Source organism: Asterias amurensis, chromosome 15, assembly GCF_032118995.1.
Source record: "Asterias amurensis chromosome 15, ASM3211899v1".
NCBI classification, from domain to species: domain Eukaryota; kingdom Metazoa; phylum Echinodermata; class Asteroidea; order Forcipulatida; family Asteriidae; genus Asterias; species Asterias amurensis.
This window is the reverse complement of record NC_092662.1, coordinates 4,314,380-4,333,997: the sequence shown is the minus strand read 5'-3', so window position 1 is coordinate 4,333,997 and position 19,618 is coordinate 4,314,380. Positions and strand designations below refer to the sequence as shown.

Below are 19,618 nucleotides of genomic sequence, written 5' to 3'. Positions count from 1 at the left end.
ACCCACACAGTAGGCCTATGCTATTTCTACCTACATGCTTAAAAAACGAACAGAAAAAGAAAAATCCCAAACCAAAAACAACAACACCAACAACAAGTTTTTAGATACTGTGATTTTTCTTTATGATGATTTATTCACAATATTTACATATAATCATCAGATTAACTTGGGTTAATTATGACGATAATTTCAATGTAAAACGATCAATGTTTTTGTGAAGCTTTATATAAATATATTTACAATAATATGCACTTATTAATCATCAATTTAACACGTGTGTATTAATATTCAGGGGTCGAAATTGCCACTAGCCCGCTAGCCCGGGACTACCAGATTTACAGCCGGGCTACTGATTTTTCCAGTTTGATAGCCCGACGGGCTAGTGGAAAAACAATGCAAAAAATCATCATTACAAACAACAAAGAACTGTGCTATGGTGTATTGTAAAGTTTAAGCCGTGACTCGAGACATAATGCGTCTTTCGGGCTACCAAAATCTCATCAGGGCTACTAAAAATCATTGGTTACTAGCCCTGCTGACTACCATGAAAATACACTTAATTTCGACCCCTGATAATATTGGAGTAGGGTTGCAGAGGCAAGGATTTCAGGTAGGGCCAAACTTGGTTCAAAGTTAGTTTGAAGTGTGACGTCGGATGTTCAGGCTACGAGCCTGTCATTAGCAGCAAATTGTCTGTGACACATAAAGGTTTCTATTGTTTGACCTCGAGTTTCCATTGTATAAATGAAGCCCAGACTCAATAACTTTCAGGCTGTTTGGAAAGTATGGACTTGAAGGGGAACAATATGGTTGCACAACGATACATATTTTTGTGTGAGTACTTTTGAAATAAAAAGTATACCCCCTCAATCCTTCAAGATAAGAAACACAAAACTTATTACAATATTAATACATCACAGGAAATACACATTTTTTTGTTCAAAGAATGAAGTTAAATACAGAGCTCGGACTAATTCGTTATGCCTTTTCAGTATAAGGTTGGACAATTCCCCCCCCCCCCGAAAAAAATAAAAAATTCTTAAATATACAGCTAGATGTTTCAGACCCTTTTTTAAATGGTTTATTGTTGAACAGAATTCCTACCAAATATATATACCCAGTCTGTATATACTGGACAGCAGAAAACATTATTATCATTGCTTGAGGTACTGTTTTTTATAAATATTATGTAGAACTTTTAATACATTGTGACTTAAATTTTTGCGAATCAGTGCAAAAACGGCTTATTTAGATTTTGCAAAAACTCTGTACATACAAGCTTTGAGATAAACATTTTGGCAGCTTTGAAACTCAAGGTAAACACAAACAATATTGGTCCTTTTGCTGAAAATGTTTACCTTCAACCCATGGGCTTTTCCAAAGCCAAGGCTTGGGCTTCATTTGCTCTGCACAGTGTACACTGTACCAATAACGTAATGTTTTCCACGAAAATTGTATTTTAACTTGTTTATAATGCACTTGTTCACCATTTTAATTGTAATTTTGATATGTGTACACTTCTGAATATTTCGCAACTATCGACTAAAAACTCAGGCCCCAAGCTTGAGGTTTTGAAAAACTAAAAACACTTCTGCCGTTGAAGTTGCGCGTCATGTCTGGCAGTTTGCTTTGTTATACCTCCACGATGCAACAAAGCGACTTTACAAATCAGAGTTCCCAACTATGACGTTTTGAGAATGAATACGTAATGGGGGCTTTTCGCAAATCTCTCAGAAAAGCGCTGGATAAGGGCATTCGAAATGATTGCTTTTTTTACACAATTGAAATCTATTTATAATCATATGACTCAAATTCCTTTTTCATTGAAAACATTTAAAGTGAAATTCACCAAAGTTCGGGACTTGACATTTTCGTTCAAGCAGGTCTTTAAATCCACTTGTGAAATAAAACCAGAGAACAAACAAAGCAATTAATGACTATAAAATTGCACGACGACTTCATGAGTTAGTCTCTCCGTCAAGCCTACACAGAGTTTGATGGGTGCACGCATTCACATTTCTTCTGGACCAACTGTTCCCACCTTCTGTACGGACAGTAAAAGAAAAACTTGATGCAATTTTTGAGGTATCCCTCGTCGAATGGATTCTCAGACTCGTCCAGATCTCGCAGGTACGTGATGCGATTGTGTGACATGAACTCCCATGTGGTCTGATTGGTTATCATCATGTAACTATGGCAACAGAGAAGACCAAACAGCGCCGACCCAGCCAGGGCGATGATGACGATGCAAACAAAGAAAAGTGCGTTGGCCTGGAGCCAATCATAAAGAGTGATTTTCCATCGGAAGGCGCCCCTGGGGAAAAATCGATAGTCGGGCTAGTTACATCCATCTGATTATGCTAATTAAGTTTAAGTTCATCTTTGACTAGAATACATCCATTACATATGGTTTCATTTATTCTGGTTGTGAAGCCAAGGGCTCATAATCGCACTGCCCATATCACACCCTGTGTGTTGTGTGTTCTAACTATGCTTACTACGCTTTTATAAGCTTTAAGCAAAATATACAGCATAGTCAATTCTTTGTCTGCGTGTCTGCGTCAAAGGCTGATTGCCACATTGCGCTGCTTGAAGTTTGTTATAACTTATAATGTGATGATTATTTCTGTATACACTTGTGCCACAACCCACAAACCACAACCAATCAGTTGAGCAGCTTAAAATTGTTGATCAACTCAATAAAAAAAATGGGTTCAAAAGAAAAATTGAAATGAAAAACACTCACCACGTAATCTGAAATGTCCACAACACCAGCGTGGTCTCAGTGAGAAGAAACAGCCAGAAGAATCGATGGTTACTCTCACCTACGCAGTTCTCAAGCCAAGGGCAGTGGTGGTCAAATTTCCTGACACAGCGGCTGCAATCTTCACAATGTTTGGACCGTATGGGTTGCTAAAATCAACAAAAAAAGGAGCCAACATCTTAAGAAAGTGCCATGTGTCTTTGGTAACAAATAATACCACAGTAGAAAAACTATTGTAGCATAAATACAATTAATTTTAGAGAGATCCCGCCATCCTAAGTATATGCAATCTACTATTTACTTAAATCCTTTATTTGTTTCTCTTATAAGACACTTTATCTTAAAACTAATAGACCTATCCATTAAGCTCCGCCCCATTGCATAATGACCAATCACAATGGTCCGACAAATAAAGTCGCTTGGGGCGCGCGAGTGACAGAGTTGTGCAGAAAGGCATTGAAGAGGCCCTCGTATTCGTGCTCACAGGTGCGTCGGGGGCAGAGCCTAATGGATCGGTCTTTTGGCAGATTCTTTCACAGCAAAATATGGTTATGTTTTAAGAGTAAAACTTTGGGTTGTACAAAGAAAAATTAACTAGAGCGAGACTTGAGCTTGCGACCTCCGGATTAATCTACACTAACTGAGGTATCTAGTCTTAAGTTGGCCCCCTATCTGTCAATACCAGGACAGATTATCGACCATAACTTACGAACAAAGAGCTTTTGAAAATTAGCAATATTGTCTAAGTGGTTAAACCTGGTTCATACTCCATGAGTATTACAAAAGCAAAGCAGATTTTCTTGCGCACAATTGGCAGACAGAACTTTCTCAATGTAGCGTCAAAAAAGATTAGCTTTGCATTTGCTTTCACCCGAGGTATTCTTTAGCTTTTGTAAATTAAACACAAAAACCAAAATGATACCCTATGAAACTTTCAGGAAGAGGGACGAATAGCGTTCATCTAATCATTACCTTCACTTCACAAAAGTCACATTTTCGAAGTTTAACAGCCTTTCGTCTCCGTGGCGATGACAACATCTGAACTGTCTCTTCATTTTTAAGATCTTCCTCTTCCTCTTGATCATGACTACTGTTCTCGTCTTCATCATCGGTACTGTCGTCTTTATTCCATTCTTGTGTCTACTCAAATAAAATAAAAAGCTTTGGTTACCGATGATTGTTGGAGCTTGTCCGAGAAACATTTAAAGGGAAGGTATACGTTTGGTAATCACTCTTGAAATAAAAGGCAGGCCTGGAATAAACAAGCAATATTTAGACTCGGATCAACACTGTAGCTTACCTTTGCTTGATCTACAGGCACATAGCCTGGGTCCATAAGGCTTGCTTGGAAGTACAGGCCACCAGATATTGTAAGGAGGGTTGCAAAGGCTAGAAGGTAAGGTATATTTCTCTGGAGAATGGCTTCTCTCAAGGCTACAAATTAAGAAGGGAAAAAACACAAAATTCTTGGACGTTAATGAAATTTTAAGATGCTCTCAAAGTTACACAAAAATGTGTTTTTGCTAAATTAGAAACCAGACATAAAACTTTTGATCAAAAATTCATGTGATGAATATTAATCTGATGAAGCGAACCATTTGATTGTTTTTTTGTTTGTTTTTTTTCAATTTCATCGGAGGGAGGCAGTCTGCTTACCTGTATCTTTGAAGACGATAACACAAAGTACTCCTACAGTGAGGATTATGTGGAAGGTCCGCACAAACATTCCAGTCGTCACCTTCCAAAACAGCTTCTTGGCCATGGTTCTAAGGTATCGACGCAACTGGATATACAAGGACATTCATCCAATGTCTACTATAGCGTTCGCATATTCTAAAAAAGAAAGTATCATAAAAGTACCTTCGTTTATTTGGAATGGAGATTATATGACCCAGTACAGCGTTGAACGTTACAAAAATAGAAACAAAATAAAATGAAAAAACTGATCCATTTTTGTTTAGGGAACCCGACAAAGTATAGTTTAAGAGCAAGTTCCTACAATGTGAACATAATTGCACACTCACAACTCAAAAATCATTGATTTCCCCCCCAAAAACATGTTTCTGTACTCAAGCAGTAGGGATATCTTGTAGTCCCATTCGATCGGTAATTCTGTCCCCCCATTTATAGGGAACTGTGTACAAATTTGTTCTGTCTGGTGATGAATCTTTTAAAATCAATATCATCCTGCTTCAGTTCAGCCCATATGTTGATTTTCAATATGGGGGACAAATCCCCGGACCGGAGAACAGATTATCACTGAATACAATTGCAATGGTGCTTGCTTGGGCCAAGGATACACTTCTACTTCTACTTCTACGTGATACTCGGCAACGTACGTAAGTCAGGATATAATTCAAGAAAGAAACTAAATGTGCATGCGCAGCGTGGGGCGCCTCTCCATACAGTGCCACTTAAATGAATTTACAAGGTGCAAGTAAAAAGGGGGTCCATAAATTATGGATTAAAAAGAGGTCCATAAAATTATGGATTACATGTGACAGCCACTACAACTTCCTTTTAAACACCTCGTATGTTGGTGAGGATAAGGTGCTTCCAGGAAGGGTGTTCCACCAGGCGACTGCATTGAGGAAAGAAGGAGTACCTATTTTTGTAGAGCTTGATACGGGAAACAAAGTGGATTGGCCCTATTTATTGGGCTAGGCTAGTGGCAGGAAAAGTTGTAATGGGTGTGTTCATTTAGCTTCCCTGGGCATGCTGGGTCGACCCCGGTCTGCCCCTGGTGCGTTCGAATAACTTTGACGTCTTTCCGAGGGCTCACCCGGTACCCGGGTCAACCCCCAGACAGAGTGCCCTGCTTGTGGAGTGGGTCATTTGGATGGGGGTTGGCTCCAGGGCCAGGTGCATGACTTCACTACGACTCTACGAGAGCAGTGCCAGTGAGTGGTTGTTCGTTTTAGCTCTTGTCTGCCGCATGTAGACCCAGGGAAGCTAATCGAATGCACCCAATAGTCTTATTGTATATTTATATTTTTATGCCAGTGTAAAGTCAGTGTAAAGTCAAATAAAACTCAAACTATTCTTGTTTTGTTATTTGATGAGGAACAAGAACGGCGCCCTCTGTTGTTAACAAAATAAAACGGTACTTACAAAAGTCAAAACAACAACTTTTTTAGGAAATTAAAATTGGTTTATGCCGAGTTTAATAATGTTAAAATACTTTATCGTTTGCAAAGGCACTTATGCCACATGCTTAACTCTAACTCACCACCGAACATGAACAAAATCTAGCCTCAAATATTCAACTCACCCCTTCTTTTAGCCACCGGTGAAACCTTCCTTCATGGGGAATCAAGTCTCCGTCCGTACGTCATATAGCTCGATGACATGGAATTACCGAACCCAGACTAAACCGTGCGAATTTGAAAGCTCTGTTAAGAGACAGGAACCAGACCAACATAAGTTTTTTTTTAAGTCTGGCACCATTCAATGGGCAACCTACAAAGTAATACATCTTAGTCTAGGTACCCTCTCACTTTGATCGATTGTTGGCTGGTATCCAAAGGAATCTTCCTAACTAAAAGCTGAATTGACGGGTACCAGTGGGAAGAGCCCCACCATTCATTGTGTACACGTGAGGTTGTGTACGTGTGTTTATGATCGGATGGGACGATATCTGTCATTCGATCAGTATTTTGCATAAAGTTAGACGACATGGGCAAAACTATTTTTGCCGAAGATGGCCTACAGGAGTACATCAGCTTACTTTATGGAGAACATCCGTGGCTGATTGGTCTTATTGTTGGACAAGTGAGTTATCAGTTAGCCCTTGTTTTTATTGACTTTAATTTAAAAAAAGGGTACTGTCCCACTTGGAGTTGGACAGGATGGATGGGAAATTAACATGGGGGTGAAGCATGATGATTCAAAAGAGGGCGCTATCACTTTACAGAAGATGTTGGGGAAAACTTTCCATATCATACCAGTTCACTCATTTTCACAAAAAAGATTAAAGCATTTTTAGCAAAATAAATACTATTTTACTTCATAATCATAATCATATTATTATGACGAATGACAAAGTGGTTGCAAGATACGGAGTTCTTTCCGCAATTTGTACACAGGTTGCCATGCATATGGACATGAAATGCATGGTAACGGTGGGATTATGCCCGAATCTCCGGGTCGGGGATCAACATAATCTTTCCTGCTTATTTATGATGAACCGAAACACTTGACTTAAAAGTGTAGGCTGAACCCTGCGGTATCGTAACCCTCCTCCTCCTGACGGGAGCAGAGTTATGTTATCGCAGCTAGCTAAGCCCCACCTTTGTGGTCATACAACTGAACTCTGCAAAGTGGGGCTACAACACAATCGGTGAAATATGAACTCGTGAATATTGTCCATTTTTTTACGTTATCAAGTACAGACTATTTTGCCGCTTCTGTATTTGTGCTGATTGTGAGGTTTTCAATTATATACCAAGTTATCCGATTTCCTCAGAAAAGTGGAAAAACAGTTGACCTTCAAGTTCCTATAAATATAACCAAAAGTATTAAACCAGAATGTCACTTAGTGTTTTACTGTTGTTTAAACATTATGTTGATTTCTGCATAATTACAGTGTACAAATCAGAAAGACTTTGCTGTATGCCTCGTCCCAAGCCCCAAGGAAGAAAGTGAAGATGAAGCAACTGAAAAACCATCAACTTTAGAAGACGTCAGTGAATATTGGATTGCCGAGCATGCTAGACAGGTAAGTGTAGTAGTTGTAGTTGTAGCTCAAGGAATGTTTTGTATACTTTCAATAATGGTGGGGCGAGATTTACTTTGTCATTCAATGGGGGGGGGGCACACCTACCAAGAGGGTAGGACACCCCCCCCCCCTCCCTGCAAACATTTTTCTCAGTCATCATTTTGAGCCTCAGTGAGCAAATAAAATTCAGTAATTTCTAGACTATTTTTTTTGGTTTCTACTCCAACATGTTTCGTTGACATTTATGAATAAAGTCGGTTTGTGTCATTGCTCGTCTTTCAGTCCAATGCACTTGACCGCTGTTGTCCAAAGACAAGAAACTAATCTGTTCAATATATGTGCTTATCATTCTCCCACTCTGTAGGTAACAAGAATGCTACCCGGGGGTTTGGGCGTGATGGGCGTATTTGCCATGGCCCCGCCCAATGCCATGAATGATGCCCAGCCCAAACTTAGGCAGGTTCTCTTTGCCGTTAACAAACTACTGAGGAAACGGCAGCTACTTCTGAATGTGAGGGACGAGGAAGTTGAAGAAGCAAGGGATTGGACGATTCTACAAATGTGCACCACTACTAGAAAGTATCCTTTTAAAGTAATTTTGTATCTATCCGTCATACATTGTACTGAGGGGTACCAGTCTAATGCAGACATCTTCCTTTCTAACACTGGTTCAATCAACAAGACAACAGTCAAGACTCCTGGGGACTAGACCAAACTTTGTCGGAGTGGTACATGGCTTCCAAAAGCTAAACATTTGTTCGCACTGCCCACACAGATGACTGTATATGACTGTGAATTTAATTTGCCCTGATACTATTATACAAATTTTAAAAGGAACTTTGGAAAGTTAAAAGGAACTTTGGAAAGTTGACATGTGTAAAATGTTATTTTGGTGAACATAGAAAAGTTGGCTGGTACGGGATTTGAACTACGACTTCAGAGTGTATGTGCTGGTGCTTCACCAATTGAGCTATCTAGCCTCATGTTTTCCTGTTTTCTATTTTTTTTTCAATAGTTTTAAATGGGCTGGTCCAGCTGGTTTGTGATTAGTTATGGGGAAACCCTGCAGGCTGACCCCATTATGTGTTTGGATGCTTTAGCTGTTTTAGACCAAAAACTGACTCTGAGGGACACACTGTGTGAACCTAAGAAGATTGGTCATTCAAAGAATTTCAAATGTTGATCACCTCACTTATTATGCCATCTGATAACTCAATCATCCCGTGAGTATATTTCCTCATCAGAAACTATTTCCCATCCTTAACAATTGACTTCAGATTAACTTGCCGTGTATTTGACATCTCTGATCCCAGGGTAAGTTTGTTTGTTTGTTTGTTTGTTTGTTTTTATTTCTATTCGTACAACAAATAATTACTAGTATACAAGGTGATAGACTAAACAATATAGACTTAACCAAGTAATGCACCCCATGCTGAATCCAAATTTGAATAAAAATGAATGAATTCGAGCATCTGTTCAAACTACAATGGACCTTCTGCAATTACCATTATCAAGTCGCCATTTAAGACTGATGGAGCTATGGAATGTTAAAACTTGTAGACTCTGCGCACAGGATTGACCAATGAACAACCTCTTTTGACCTCTAGACGGAGCACCCTACTCTTAGAGATAACTGTAAAATCTGTACTCAATTAGTTCTATTTTTTTTTTACTCTTGTTGGGCAGAGCACGGCCAGACCAGCTGATTGGAAGTTCCAGAGTTTTCTTTCTCGATGGCCGTATCTTCATTGTAGATTGCACGTCGACATCACTGTACCAGTTCAACACCAAGCTGTGGATTGTGGACAGTACAGCAAGCAAATCTCAGTAAGTCACAAAACTTCAACTACTAAAGAATTTATATTCAATTCAATTATGTTTGTTATCATGCCAGCATGAAACCCGTTACCTCAGTTTGCCTATTGATCCCCCAGCTTAACAGCAGTTAGAGGTTTAAGGCTTATAAACATAATGATAGACAAGATAGATAGATAAAATGGTTTATTAAAAAACTGTCCTCGCAGCACAAAGGCTGAATTACAACAATTTTACATAAATTTAAAATTTGAAATTAAATAGAAGGCAAATTGGTAATAAAAAATAAAAAATATGTGAAATAGTGAAGCCACTCACCTAAATTTACACATTGAAAATTGCACATTGAAATTGAATTACTTATACAACAAAACAACAGACAAGAACTGAGAAAATGAAGTGACCGCTAACGTTACAGCTAGATAGCTCAGTTGGTAGAGTGCCGACCCAGCGATCTGGAGGTCACAGATTCAAGTTCCGCCCTAGTCAATTTTCTTTTGTTCAACCCCAAATCATTTTAATGACTTTCATCATGTGAACAAACATTTATAACAATAGCCGAGTCACAACTGGCATCTGCAGCTGTGGCTATTGCACATGGCAGCCTATAGAGGGCACAAGTTCGAGTTCTGAGAAATGTTTTCTTTGTTCAACTGAAAGAGTTCTTTTTTTTGCTGTTATGAGTAAATTAGACAATTTTGTCTGAACTTGTTCATAATTCACAGGAGGGTTTGATGCCATTTGTGGAAACCATTGAGAGCTCTTTAGCTGTGGTCAACGGACAACTGAGAGATCCCAAAGATGGAATAGAGACGACTCTAAGCAAGGTCAGTGCAAGGGGTTAGTCTTCAAAGCCTGCAAAGAGGGCAGGCTTAGAGCTTAATCTTTGAGAGGACAGGGCCATTTTCATTTTGCGAAGGGTCAGGGTGCTTCCAGTGGGAATCTCAAGGTCTACAGAAAACTTGATGGGGCACAAAGGCCAAGATAAGGGGCCTCCGTAGCCTCGGTGCACTTCCAGGCCTGAGAGGGTGCTAAAGATGTTTGTTTTGTTAAACCACTCAACATTGTGTACATTTATGAGGTTAATAAATGAGGTAGTGAGAAGAAACTTTTACCACTTTTGTCCCCACAGCGTAAATCGGGAAAGAAGTCAGCAACTGCAGTTGTCTCAGATGGCATGAAATATTCCATTGAGCTCCTCGCACAAAATGTGAGTAAAATTATTAGAGTAAGTGGCTTTCTGAGGTTATTGGGAAATTTAATTTATGTTTTCAGGTTGAATTGCACACTTAAGGATTAAATTTGGAGACAAGTTTTTCTGGGAATCTTTTCATTTCTTCAGGTTAGACCGTGTACCAACAAGGTTAAGAACAGCTCGTGTACTGCGTGTATACAAGTCCACGGGGTGATGGAGAGCAGATCTTATGTACATAACAAGGCAACAGTGGCTGACGCAATACAGGTACATTAAATAAGTTGGTATGGACTGCCAAGGGGGCAGTTATGGACTGCCAAGGGGGCAGTTATTTTGAAATATTGACTGCTTATGAGGTCAATATTCAATATTTTACAATACAACAAGCATATCCCATGTTGTTGTGTTTACAAACCCATTATAATGTAGTGTTTACTTTCTCAATGCAACAATGAGGGCGCTGTTACGTTCTGCTTGTTACGCGCTCAGGCGGGCGCCATGTTTTTCATGGAGTTCAAAGATTAATAAAAGTTCATGTTTCTGTATATGCTCCGTTCTCAACGTGTTTATGTTCACAAACACCACACAAGTGTGCTGACTGAATCGGGCGAAAAAGATCCTGGGAGAAAAACTCTGCGAGGAGGCAGGGTTCGACCTTAACGCAGGTCCGTTGGCCAAATGCCAGTAGAAATCGCGGCGGACCAGCTGAAACACCTTGCCAACTGGTCCGGCTGACCAGTCAAAAATATCGGCAGCGGTACTACAGAACTATGACAATTTTAAAACTATTTTCAGGCTCGAATAAAATGTAAAAACATTCACTCAAGGTTTGGATAAAATATATAAAAAATTACTCGAAGTGCCGCTGAACGCTGGCAAACTTCCAACGATCACGCATACACAGCGCAAAATCCCATCATGCAGCGCAAAGGCTTATAGTCTTCGTATTAGTTCACGTGTGGCAGAAAGTGTAAGAAATACTGAACGCTAGAGGGCGTTTCAGAATATTCGATAGCGTGGGAATAGACGCCCTCTATTGGTGAAAGTACGCAATAGCTTACAAAACTAGCTTCAATCGCCTTGACAGAAGACCACAAAGCAAAACACATTCTGTCAGCAGCATGGTCGGTCAACGGAGCAGATTTCCGTGTGGGAATAAGAGTCTAGCGTGTTTACGAAAAACGAGCGAGACGGTGAGGCTTCATTCAACAAAAATTACCAAGTTAGGATACTCTGGATGAGCAAAAAGGAGTATTTAATTGTGTTTAGTAAAGTTCTTCCGTCCTGATTTTGGGTAATTTTGTTGTTATTTGGGGCTTGTTTTTTTTTTGCGGGCGATTGGTGGGCGATCTAGTTTATCCATGGTTTTATTGGTCACATATAATGCGCGGTTGTTTGGGGTTTTTTGCGGGTTGATTTCAAGAAAGACTTGGGTTCTAGAATGCAATCATGTGTTAAACAAAGGCGCAGTTGTTTTTGCTGCTTTTAAAAACGTTTTTTAAATGACAATTTTGTTCACAAAACAGACGCCGGCACCGACCATTCCATACACATAATTGAAAAAAATACCGTCAAACTCGTATGCTTCTTCATGGACTTTTTTGATGTCTACTTTTTGTTGGGGGTTTTTCTGGACGAAAGTGGGAAGATTTTGGGAACTTCGGTACGATGTATTATGTTTATGAATACTTATTAAAACTACAACAATAGGCAATGTTTATACATGATAAAATAACTTGAGCGATCGCACGTAACCCTCCCCCACAGTAGATTTGAAGGCAGTACATAAAAAGTTAATGATATTTTAACAGTCGGTTTTAAAGTGTTTTTTGGGGTGTTTTTATAGTAAAAACACTATTTTTTTTTTCTTCATAAAAAAGTTCTTCTTACTTAGGAATACTTTTATGATGAGTGCATTACAATAAACCGTGGACTAAAGAAAAAACTACCTAAATAAAGATCATTTTGCTCTGACAAATAATTTGACCTGTTTTTAAATTAATTTTAATAACGCTATTGTTATTACATTTTTAAAGAAAAAATACTCTCAAATTAATTATCCTTTACGAACACAATAACTTGGTACACATAAATAAAGTATGGCTTCCAGTGCAGTTAAGTTGACGTTGCAAATCATGTTGAATTTTGAAATAGCGACGATCGAAAATCGAGCAGTTGGTATACAACAGAATACTATTAGTTTAAAAAAAAAAAGCATAAAAAATTGACGGACCAGTCAAAAACCTGGCGGACCAGTGAAAGATCAAGCCAACTGGTCCTGCTGGCCAGTTGAAAAAAAAGTTAAGGGCAACCCCTGGGAGGCCATTAATTCATTGTTTGCATTTATTCCAGAGGTCATTATTTGGTTAGTAGGCAGTTTGCAGCCACTAACTCTAATTTTCTTTAAAAACTTTAGGCTGTGAAAGAAGACGTCATCCGTAGCTTACAAGCAAGACTAGAGCTGCTATCGGATGAGCTGAGACAAAGCAGTTCGGAAGAAGAAGTTAAAGAAGTAGAAACTGGTAAGAAGGAAGTGTGTATTGTTTTCATTGTCTCTTCTAAACATTTCCTCTGGAAAAATCTTTTGAAATCCTTTGAAAATTCCTTTCAATGAAAGGCTTTTTTTTCAGTGTCCCAGATTGTGTATTTGTGATGTTTCAGGAAAACAATAGCGTATTAAAATTGCATCTCGGAGTTAAACATAAAACGCTAAGGATGCTGTGAAACTGTTGCCTGTAAACATACAATTGGCTACCGTATTTCCCTACATGTGGCCTGTTGACATGATCACAACCAACATGCACAGAAACTTGAACTCCAGTTTATAAGGAAAGCCCGCTGTTTTTCCGTTGCACAAGAGTTCTGCATGTTGTTGTGATTAGGGGTCTAGTTCAGCCTTGTGTTGTTAGGCGATCTTCCATTTTAAAAAAAATAGAACAAATGTTGACGTCTAAATTGAACTGGTCAACTTGCCACTTGCTATCACTACTCCCGTGCAAATCATTTTCCAAAGTCAACCTTACTATTCCTGTCAATCTTGTTTTAACACAGATCCACCGGCTACCATAGCCACACCCAAACGAGTCTTCGCCAAGTTGCCCACTACTCACATCAGCGTGTGCGACTACGCCTTCCGGGATGAGGTTGCTCAAGACTCGCTAGATCGGATAAACGAACTACTCAATCTTCAGATCACTGAGGAAGAACTGGAACTCGACGCTGAGAAAGTCCCAGGTAACAAGAATTACAAGATTCTTTATTTTGAGGGGTAGGCCAGAATTCCATAGTATGTCCGTTTTGTTGAACACATAGTGCGCAATGCATAATAATAATAATAAGACATGAAAGTACATTTTGACGTTGGGATAAATTAAGTCAACACAAATCAGCAAGAAATTTGTTTGTCATGTGAGAAAGACTTCAAAAAAACCCATATTATACAGAATTGCTAACACTTAAAAAAAACCTGAGCACTTTTGGTTCCAAAGGCTAAACAAAGTGGCAACTGAAAGAGTTAACTGATAAATAAAAGAAGCGTTATAATAATAATAATAATAATATATCAAAGTCTTATAAAGCGCACGTATCTACCAGCCTGTTTACAAATACCAGTTTTGTGTAAATTTCAACAATACAAATTTGTATCTATTTTCTGAAGATGATGGTGACATGGAAGCTTCAGAGAAAAGTTCTTTCTCGCCGCCAGGAGCAGAGAGGGAGGAAGGTCAAGAGGTCAAACGAAGACCTGTTCAATACCTAGGTAAGTGAAAGTACCTAGATGAAGTGGTTTAAGTAACAATGTCGTTTGGTGTGTCATGGCCTAGCGGTTATGAGCCCCGTATTCAAACTCTGGTGTTTCTGATCAGCAGAGTGTGGGTTCGAGTCCCAATCATAGCACATGTGTCCTTAAGCAAGACACTTAACCATGATGCTTTGTCATTCGGATGGGACGTAAAGCCGTTGGTCCTGTATGTTGTGTAAAGCATGTTAAAGAACCCAGTGCACTTACTGAAAAATAGAAGGGGTTCGTTCCGTTGTACCTGGTTTAATTGGCAGGAACGTGCTACAGCTCCTTGTAAACCATTACATGGTTCTGTAAAAGAATAGGTCTCAATCTTCAAAACCTAGCTCCAGATACCTTGTAGGAAAAAATACTGAGCGCTTTGATAAAGTGCTAGATAAGAACCTAGTATTATTATTCAAGACTCTGCTATGGTCAAAATGATTGCCATTAAACTTTTTTCCCAGTAACTTCTTACCACACAATACATGTATGTGTAACATTTTGAAAGTTGTGAACAAGATTATATACTTAGTTATCTTACCAAGTGGATTGTAAAAACAATGGTTGCTTTTGTTGATGTTGTTGTAGGTGCAGCAATTGGGGCAGCAGGTGCTCTTCTGGCAGCTGGAGTTTCATATCTTCTCATAAAACAAGAATGAACCAATCACAAGATGACACACAGACTTACAGCCAATCAGGGAGCTGCTTCTTTCCATCTCAGCAAGTCAGAAGGATCGGTTTGTAAGCTAAGATGTGATTGGTCTGTAATTTCAAGTAAGAGGAGTAAAAGTTGGTGCAGAGATTTTAAAATAGACATTTCCTTTACACATAAAGGTGCTTGCCACACATTAATATCGCTTAGCAGATTAACATGTAATCAAATGCTGTATGATTGCATCTGATTTCTATGGTTAGTAAAGAAGTTTTAATTATTTGCTTAAAAAAGCTCAATTCCTCTTATAAGACACTGATAAATGTTCCTGTTTTTTTTGCCTTGGTGGCAGTGGACTAATAATCATAACTGTATATATAAAGCGCCAATTGCCAAAGAATACAAGGCTCTGAAGAAAAGAGTAAAACAACACAGTACAAAGACACTGTCGACCAGCTACAGACTAGAGGGAAAATTTACAGACTAGTGGACTAACCAGATAAATCTCAGAAATATATGCATGCACAGAACTTTGTAAACAATAAGGATCCTGGCTCTTCTGCTGCCACCTAGTGTCTCTAATTTGCCAGGTAAAATGATTTCCAGACAGAAATTTTGAAATCCACCAAATTCCACTGCCACATTGAAATGCACTTGGCAACTTCTTGGTGTGACAACTTGAGACTTGAACATTCTTATTTTCTCTTTTTGTCTTGTCACTCAATTTTCATTTCAAAAAAAGATAATCAATTAATCAATCAACATTTATTTTCATACAAACATATCAACAACTTGATTTTACAAAACTGAAATTGTATGGAGGCATGACCCATTAAGGCAAAAGCTTGTAGGCTGTGATTCATGTACAAAACAAAGAGGCTCAAAGACGCTCCGTTTATTACTCCCAGAGTAAAAAAACAGATTAGTTACTCAAACGTGCTACATGTTAAGTATTACTACTATGGTTTTAAACCAGCTATAACTATCGTTTTAAACAGATGATTGTATGAAATATCATGAATAAAATATTAAAGAAACGCTGAAGACAACAATTACTTATACTTTTAACTCTTGTCATTATTTTTGTTTACTCAAATGCATTGGACACTATTGGTATTTGTCAAAGACCAGTCTTCTCACCTGGTGTATTTCAACATATGCATAAAATCACAAAGTTTTATATGCTATCAACAGCTCCATTGCTCGATACCAAGTAAGTTTTTATGCTAACAATTATTTGAGTAATTGTCAATGGTGTCCAGTGCCTTTAAACCGCAAATATTGCTGAACAATTGAAGAAAAAATGCTCAGATACGAGTCACAGAACAGATGCTACATGTTCCATTATAATTTCGGCTGATAACTTGATTCTGGTGAACACAATTTTGTTGCTCAGATGTGTGAAATTGAGCCCTGTCATTTCAGTATGGCATATATCATGTCACAGAGCAGCTACCCTAGTAACAATGCCTCAAATCCTACAATGGTATTTTAATCAGGCAGACTTGACCTGTATTTGGGGCCTTGGGGAATGGTTTAATTAGTGTGGCATCAATTTTAAACAAAGCAGGTTTATAATAACCAGTTATTTGTATGACACTCGGGGTGGGGGTATTCATTACGTTTCTATGAAGTATATAATATGTTGACTGTAGAGTACAAGGTCCATGCTGTTTAATAGACGAATCTGTGAATAACCGTTTACCTTCATTCATCACAAGTGAAGTGATAATTATACAAGCTAAACGTCATACACGAACCTTTCTACCATCTGTCAGTTTGTTTAGACTCTAATTTGATGAAGTACAATGTCACAACTTTGGGAATGGTTTTGATAGAAGATGTTAAATTTGCACCAATGTAAACTCAGTACTTTCCCGAATTCTGTGGAAAAACAATCACAGGCATATTATTCGGGTGGTATTCGAACACGCGACATTTGCATCTAGAGCAGTGGACCAACTACCCGATTTAAAACTTGTACAAACGAAAGCTGGAGTAAAGACAGCCCCCAACGGAGCCGTCCATTTCTCCCCGTATTTTGAGAAAATTTCACAAAAAATCCTACTACCTACTACATATAATGTTTATTCTTCTAAACCTCTGAACGGTTTTACGCTATTTATCAACTTCTCAAATAGAATGCTTGTGTACGAACGAAAGGAGTCTGTGATATAGGGCTATGAGTAAAGATACATGTAAATCTATGATAATTCTTGTCACAGCCTTCAGCACCTGGGGTGGATTTCACAATGGTAGTCCTAACTTAGGGCTAGTCCTAGGCAATGCTAAGAGATAGGACCAGTCCTAAGTTAGGATGAGTTACTGGTCCTAACTTAGGACCAGTCTAATCTCTTAGCATTGCTTAGGACTAGTCCTAAGTTAGGACTACCTTTTTGAAATAGACCCCAGGACAAGGTGATACCGACCAACCTGGGTCTGGAAATATTCCCAACGATCCAATTAGAGCCAACGAGAAAAGAGAAGACTATGAAGAATGTTTTGGTTTTAGATGTTGGAGGAAAACCCTATAAGATATTCAGGGAAACCCCACGCAGTCAAAAGTAGGGACAGAGAACCAAACCTAGTGCCTTTTCGATGGGATTTGAACCGGGGTCCCGGAGGTGGAAGGCGTGGCAAGACACCAAGTTAAACCAACCTGGCCCTAGTGAATGCATGAGCAATAAATGGTATGATAGTACTTTATTAACGAAACCTGAAATGAAAACGACATGGCTTACCTTTCATTCTTGGATTTCCTACGTCAGCCCGCTCACAAACCGAAGCGCTACTTTCGGAAATAATCAACCCCGTGGGTTTTCTTAACGAGAGTATCAACCAACTTATCACCAGCATGCAGCAGAAGTACCCTCCTTGGTGGTGTGACGGGCTTTGACTGGTACCTGTTCATCTGTGTATAGCATTATACCACTGGCGCTCGACATGAGGCATGGTGGTACCCGGTACCCCCCCCCCCCTCTCCCAACCCCACCACACACTACACTGGGTGCGTTCGTTTAACTTCCCTGGGTCGACCGCGGTGTGTGGCGTGTTTTTTTTCCAGGACAAACGTTTGCAGATAATTACGCCAAACACCGGGGCCGACCCAGGGAAGCTAAACGAACTCACCCATAGTTTTCATTGTGTGCGTGGAATCTCCGGAATTCTTTAGATGACTTTAGTAAGTGGTTACCTCTGTACAAGAAGAAAATAGCCCGTTCTGAATTAGCCCTGGCGGCCTTACACTTTCGTATTATGTGTACAGAGGAAGAGTCCTATGTAGGGCTAGTTCTGAATCTGAATTATATATTCATCGAAGCATCCCAAATGGAAACATCACACCAACTTTTTTTTTATAGAGAAGTCATTTCAGTTTGATTCGTGGTAGGGAACTTCGATATGGAAAACCCACGCAGTCAGGCAGTGACGGCGAAACCCAATCCACATACAAGGCTCCGGTCCAGGAATCGAACTGGGGTCTCAATGGACCGATCCGGCCTTTCAATCAAACTGTGCGCGTTCACCCATTTGACCAATCACAGCAATGATTGTGGTCGGACAAACTCGATCTTGCGTGCGCGTATATTTGGCACGCGCGGCAGAATCGTGCAGAATGTCATTGGGACTGCTCGTACACGTGTCTTGCTCACGTGCGCGGTGGGTGGAGCTTAGTGGAAAGCCGGAACGGTCCATAGAGGTGAAATGCACTGAGGCAACCTGACTGCCCCAAGTATAGGAGCGTTGAGGGTTGTCACAGGGACACAAATTTGACCCCCTCTATTAAAAAAAAATGCAATTATATTTGCTTTTGGTTTTGTTGTTGATTTGTCTGTTTTGCTTGACCACTTTTATTCGAATTCTTTTAACAATAAGCATAATAGACCTTTAACTGTTGTGCAATATTTAAGTATCTATTTTTTTAAACAAAAGTCTAAACACTGAGCAAATCAATCTGATATTCATAATGAGCGGTAGTTTTTGAGTTCAATTAAAGCGAAGGTCCCCTTCCTATCATCTGCCGTAATTTATTTAAGAACTCAATTATAGGCTATGATTAATTACCATGGCTACCGACAGAAGGCTCTGATATAGTCTCTTGGCGATACACGCAAACGTGGTAAATGAAGGGTAAAGTAAAATTAATGATAAAGTTTACTGTGTATATATTACAGGGGGTTATATTCAACAGGAGGCCCTATTGGTTTAAACGTTTTAAAATATCCAAACAAACTGCCTAAAAATCATTGAAGGCCCTCCTTACAAAAAACACATCATAAAAACGTTCAGTTTAATTTTTGCTTAAAAATGCTGGTAAAAGACGCATTCAAATTGATCTGACAGCAGTGATTTCGTTTGCAAATAAATACATTGATACTACTTTATTAACTAAAGTTGCCATGGTTTTAAACCAGATACAAAAAAATATGATAAACAAAAGATGATTCATGAATTTTTTGAACAAGTTATGATAATCAAAGTTATTTTTCAGAATAAAATACAGATATTTCCATCTACTTATGTACATATAGCCTTTAACATGATTGAAATTGTATGTTTGGCAAAAAGAGCAACATATTTATAGACAATTTAAAAATTGAAGTGAGGTTTATATGAGGTTGATGTAGAAAGTACTCTTTACTCACAGGCGGAAGGGGTTGTGTTTGTTCATTACCCCCCCCCCCCCTCCCTCC

General features: G+C 39.0%; 2 protein-coding genes across 2 annotated transcripts; one reads left to right on the top strand and one right to left on the bottom strand.

The window, feature by feature from the left end:
• Window positions 1-149: 149 nt before the first annotated feature.
• LOC139948015 (palmitoyltransferase ZDHHC12-B-like) lies at window positions 150-6,110 on the bottom strand. The gene is made up of 6 exons (XM_071945972.1): window positions 6,036-6,110; window positions 4,421-4,597; window positions 4,065-4,198; window positions 3,737-3,904; window positions 2,747-2,913; window positions 150-2,314 (listed from the first exon to the last, which is right to left on the bottom strand). Exons 2-6 carry the CDS (start codon window positions 4,563-4,565, stop codon window positions 1,984-1,986), a joined length of 945 nt encoding a protein of 314 aa, XP_071802073.1. The 5' UTR covers window positions 4,566-4,597; window positions 6,036-6,110; the 3' UTR covers window positions 150-1,983.
• Window positions 6,111-6,357: 247 nt separating this feature from the next.
• LOC139948014 (protein odr-4 homolog) lies at window positions 6,358-15,995 on the top strand. The gene is made up of 12 exons (XM_071945971.1): window positions 6,358-6,535; window positions 7,350-7,481; window positions 7,846-8,060; window positions 8,759-8,795; window positions 9,168-9,308; window positions 10,022-10,123; window positions 10,429-10,506; window positions 10,639-10,758; window positions 12,908-13,013; window positions 13,543-13,725; window positions 14,150-14,251; window positions 14,864-15,995. The coding sequence occupies exons 1-12, from the start codon at window positions 6,440-6,442 to the stop codon at window positions 14,932-14,934; spliced, it is 1,383 nt and encodes a 460-aa protein (XP_071802072.1). The 5' UTR covers window positions 6,358-6,439; the 3' UTR covers window positions 14,935-15,995.
• The last annotated feature ends 3,623 nt before the right edge of the window (window positions 15,996-19,618 follow it).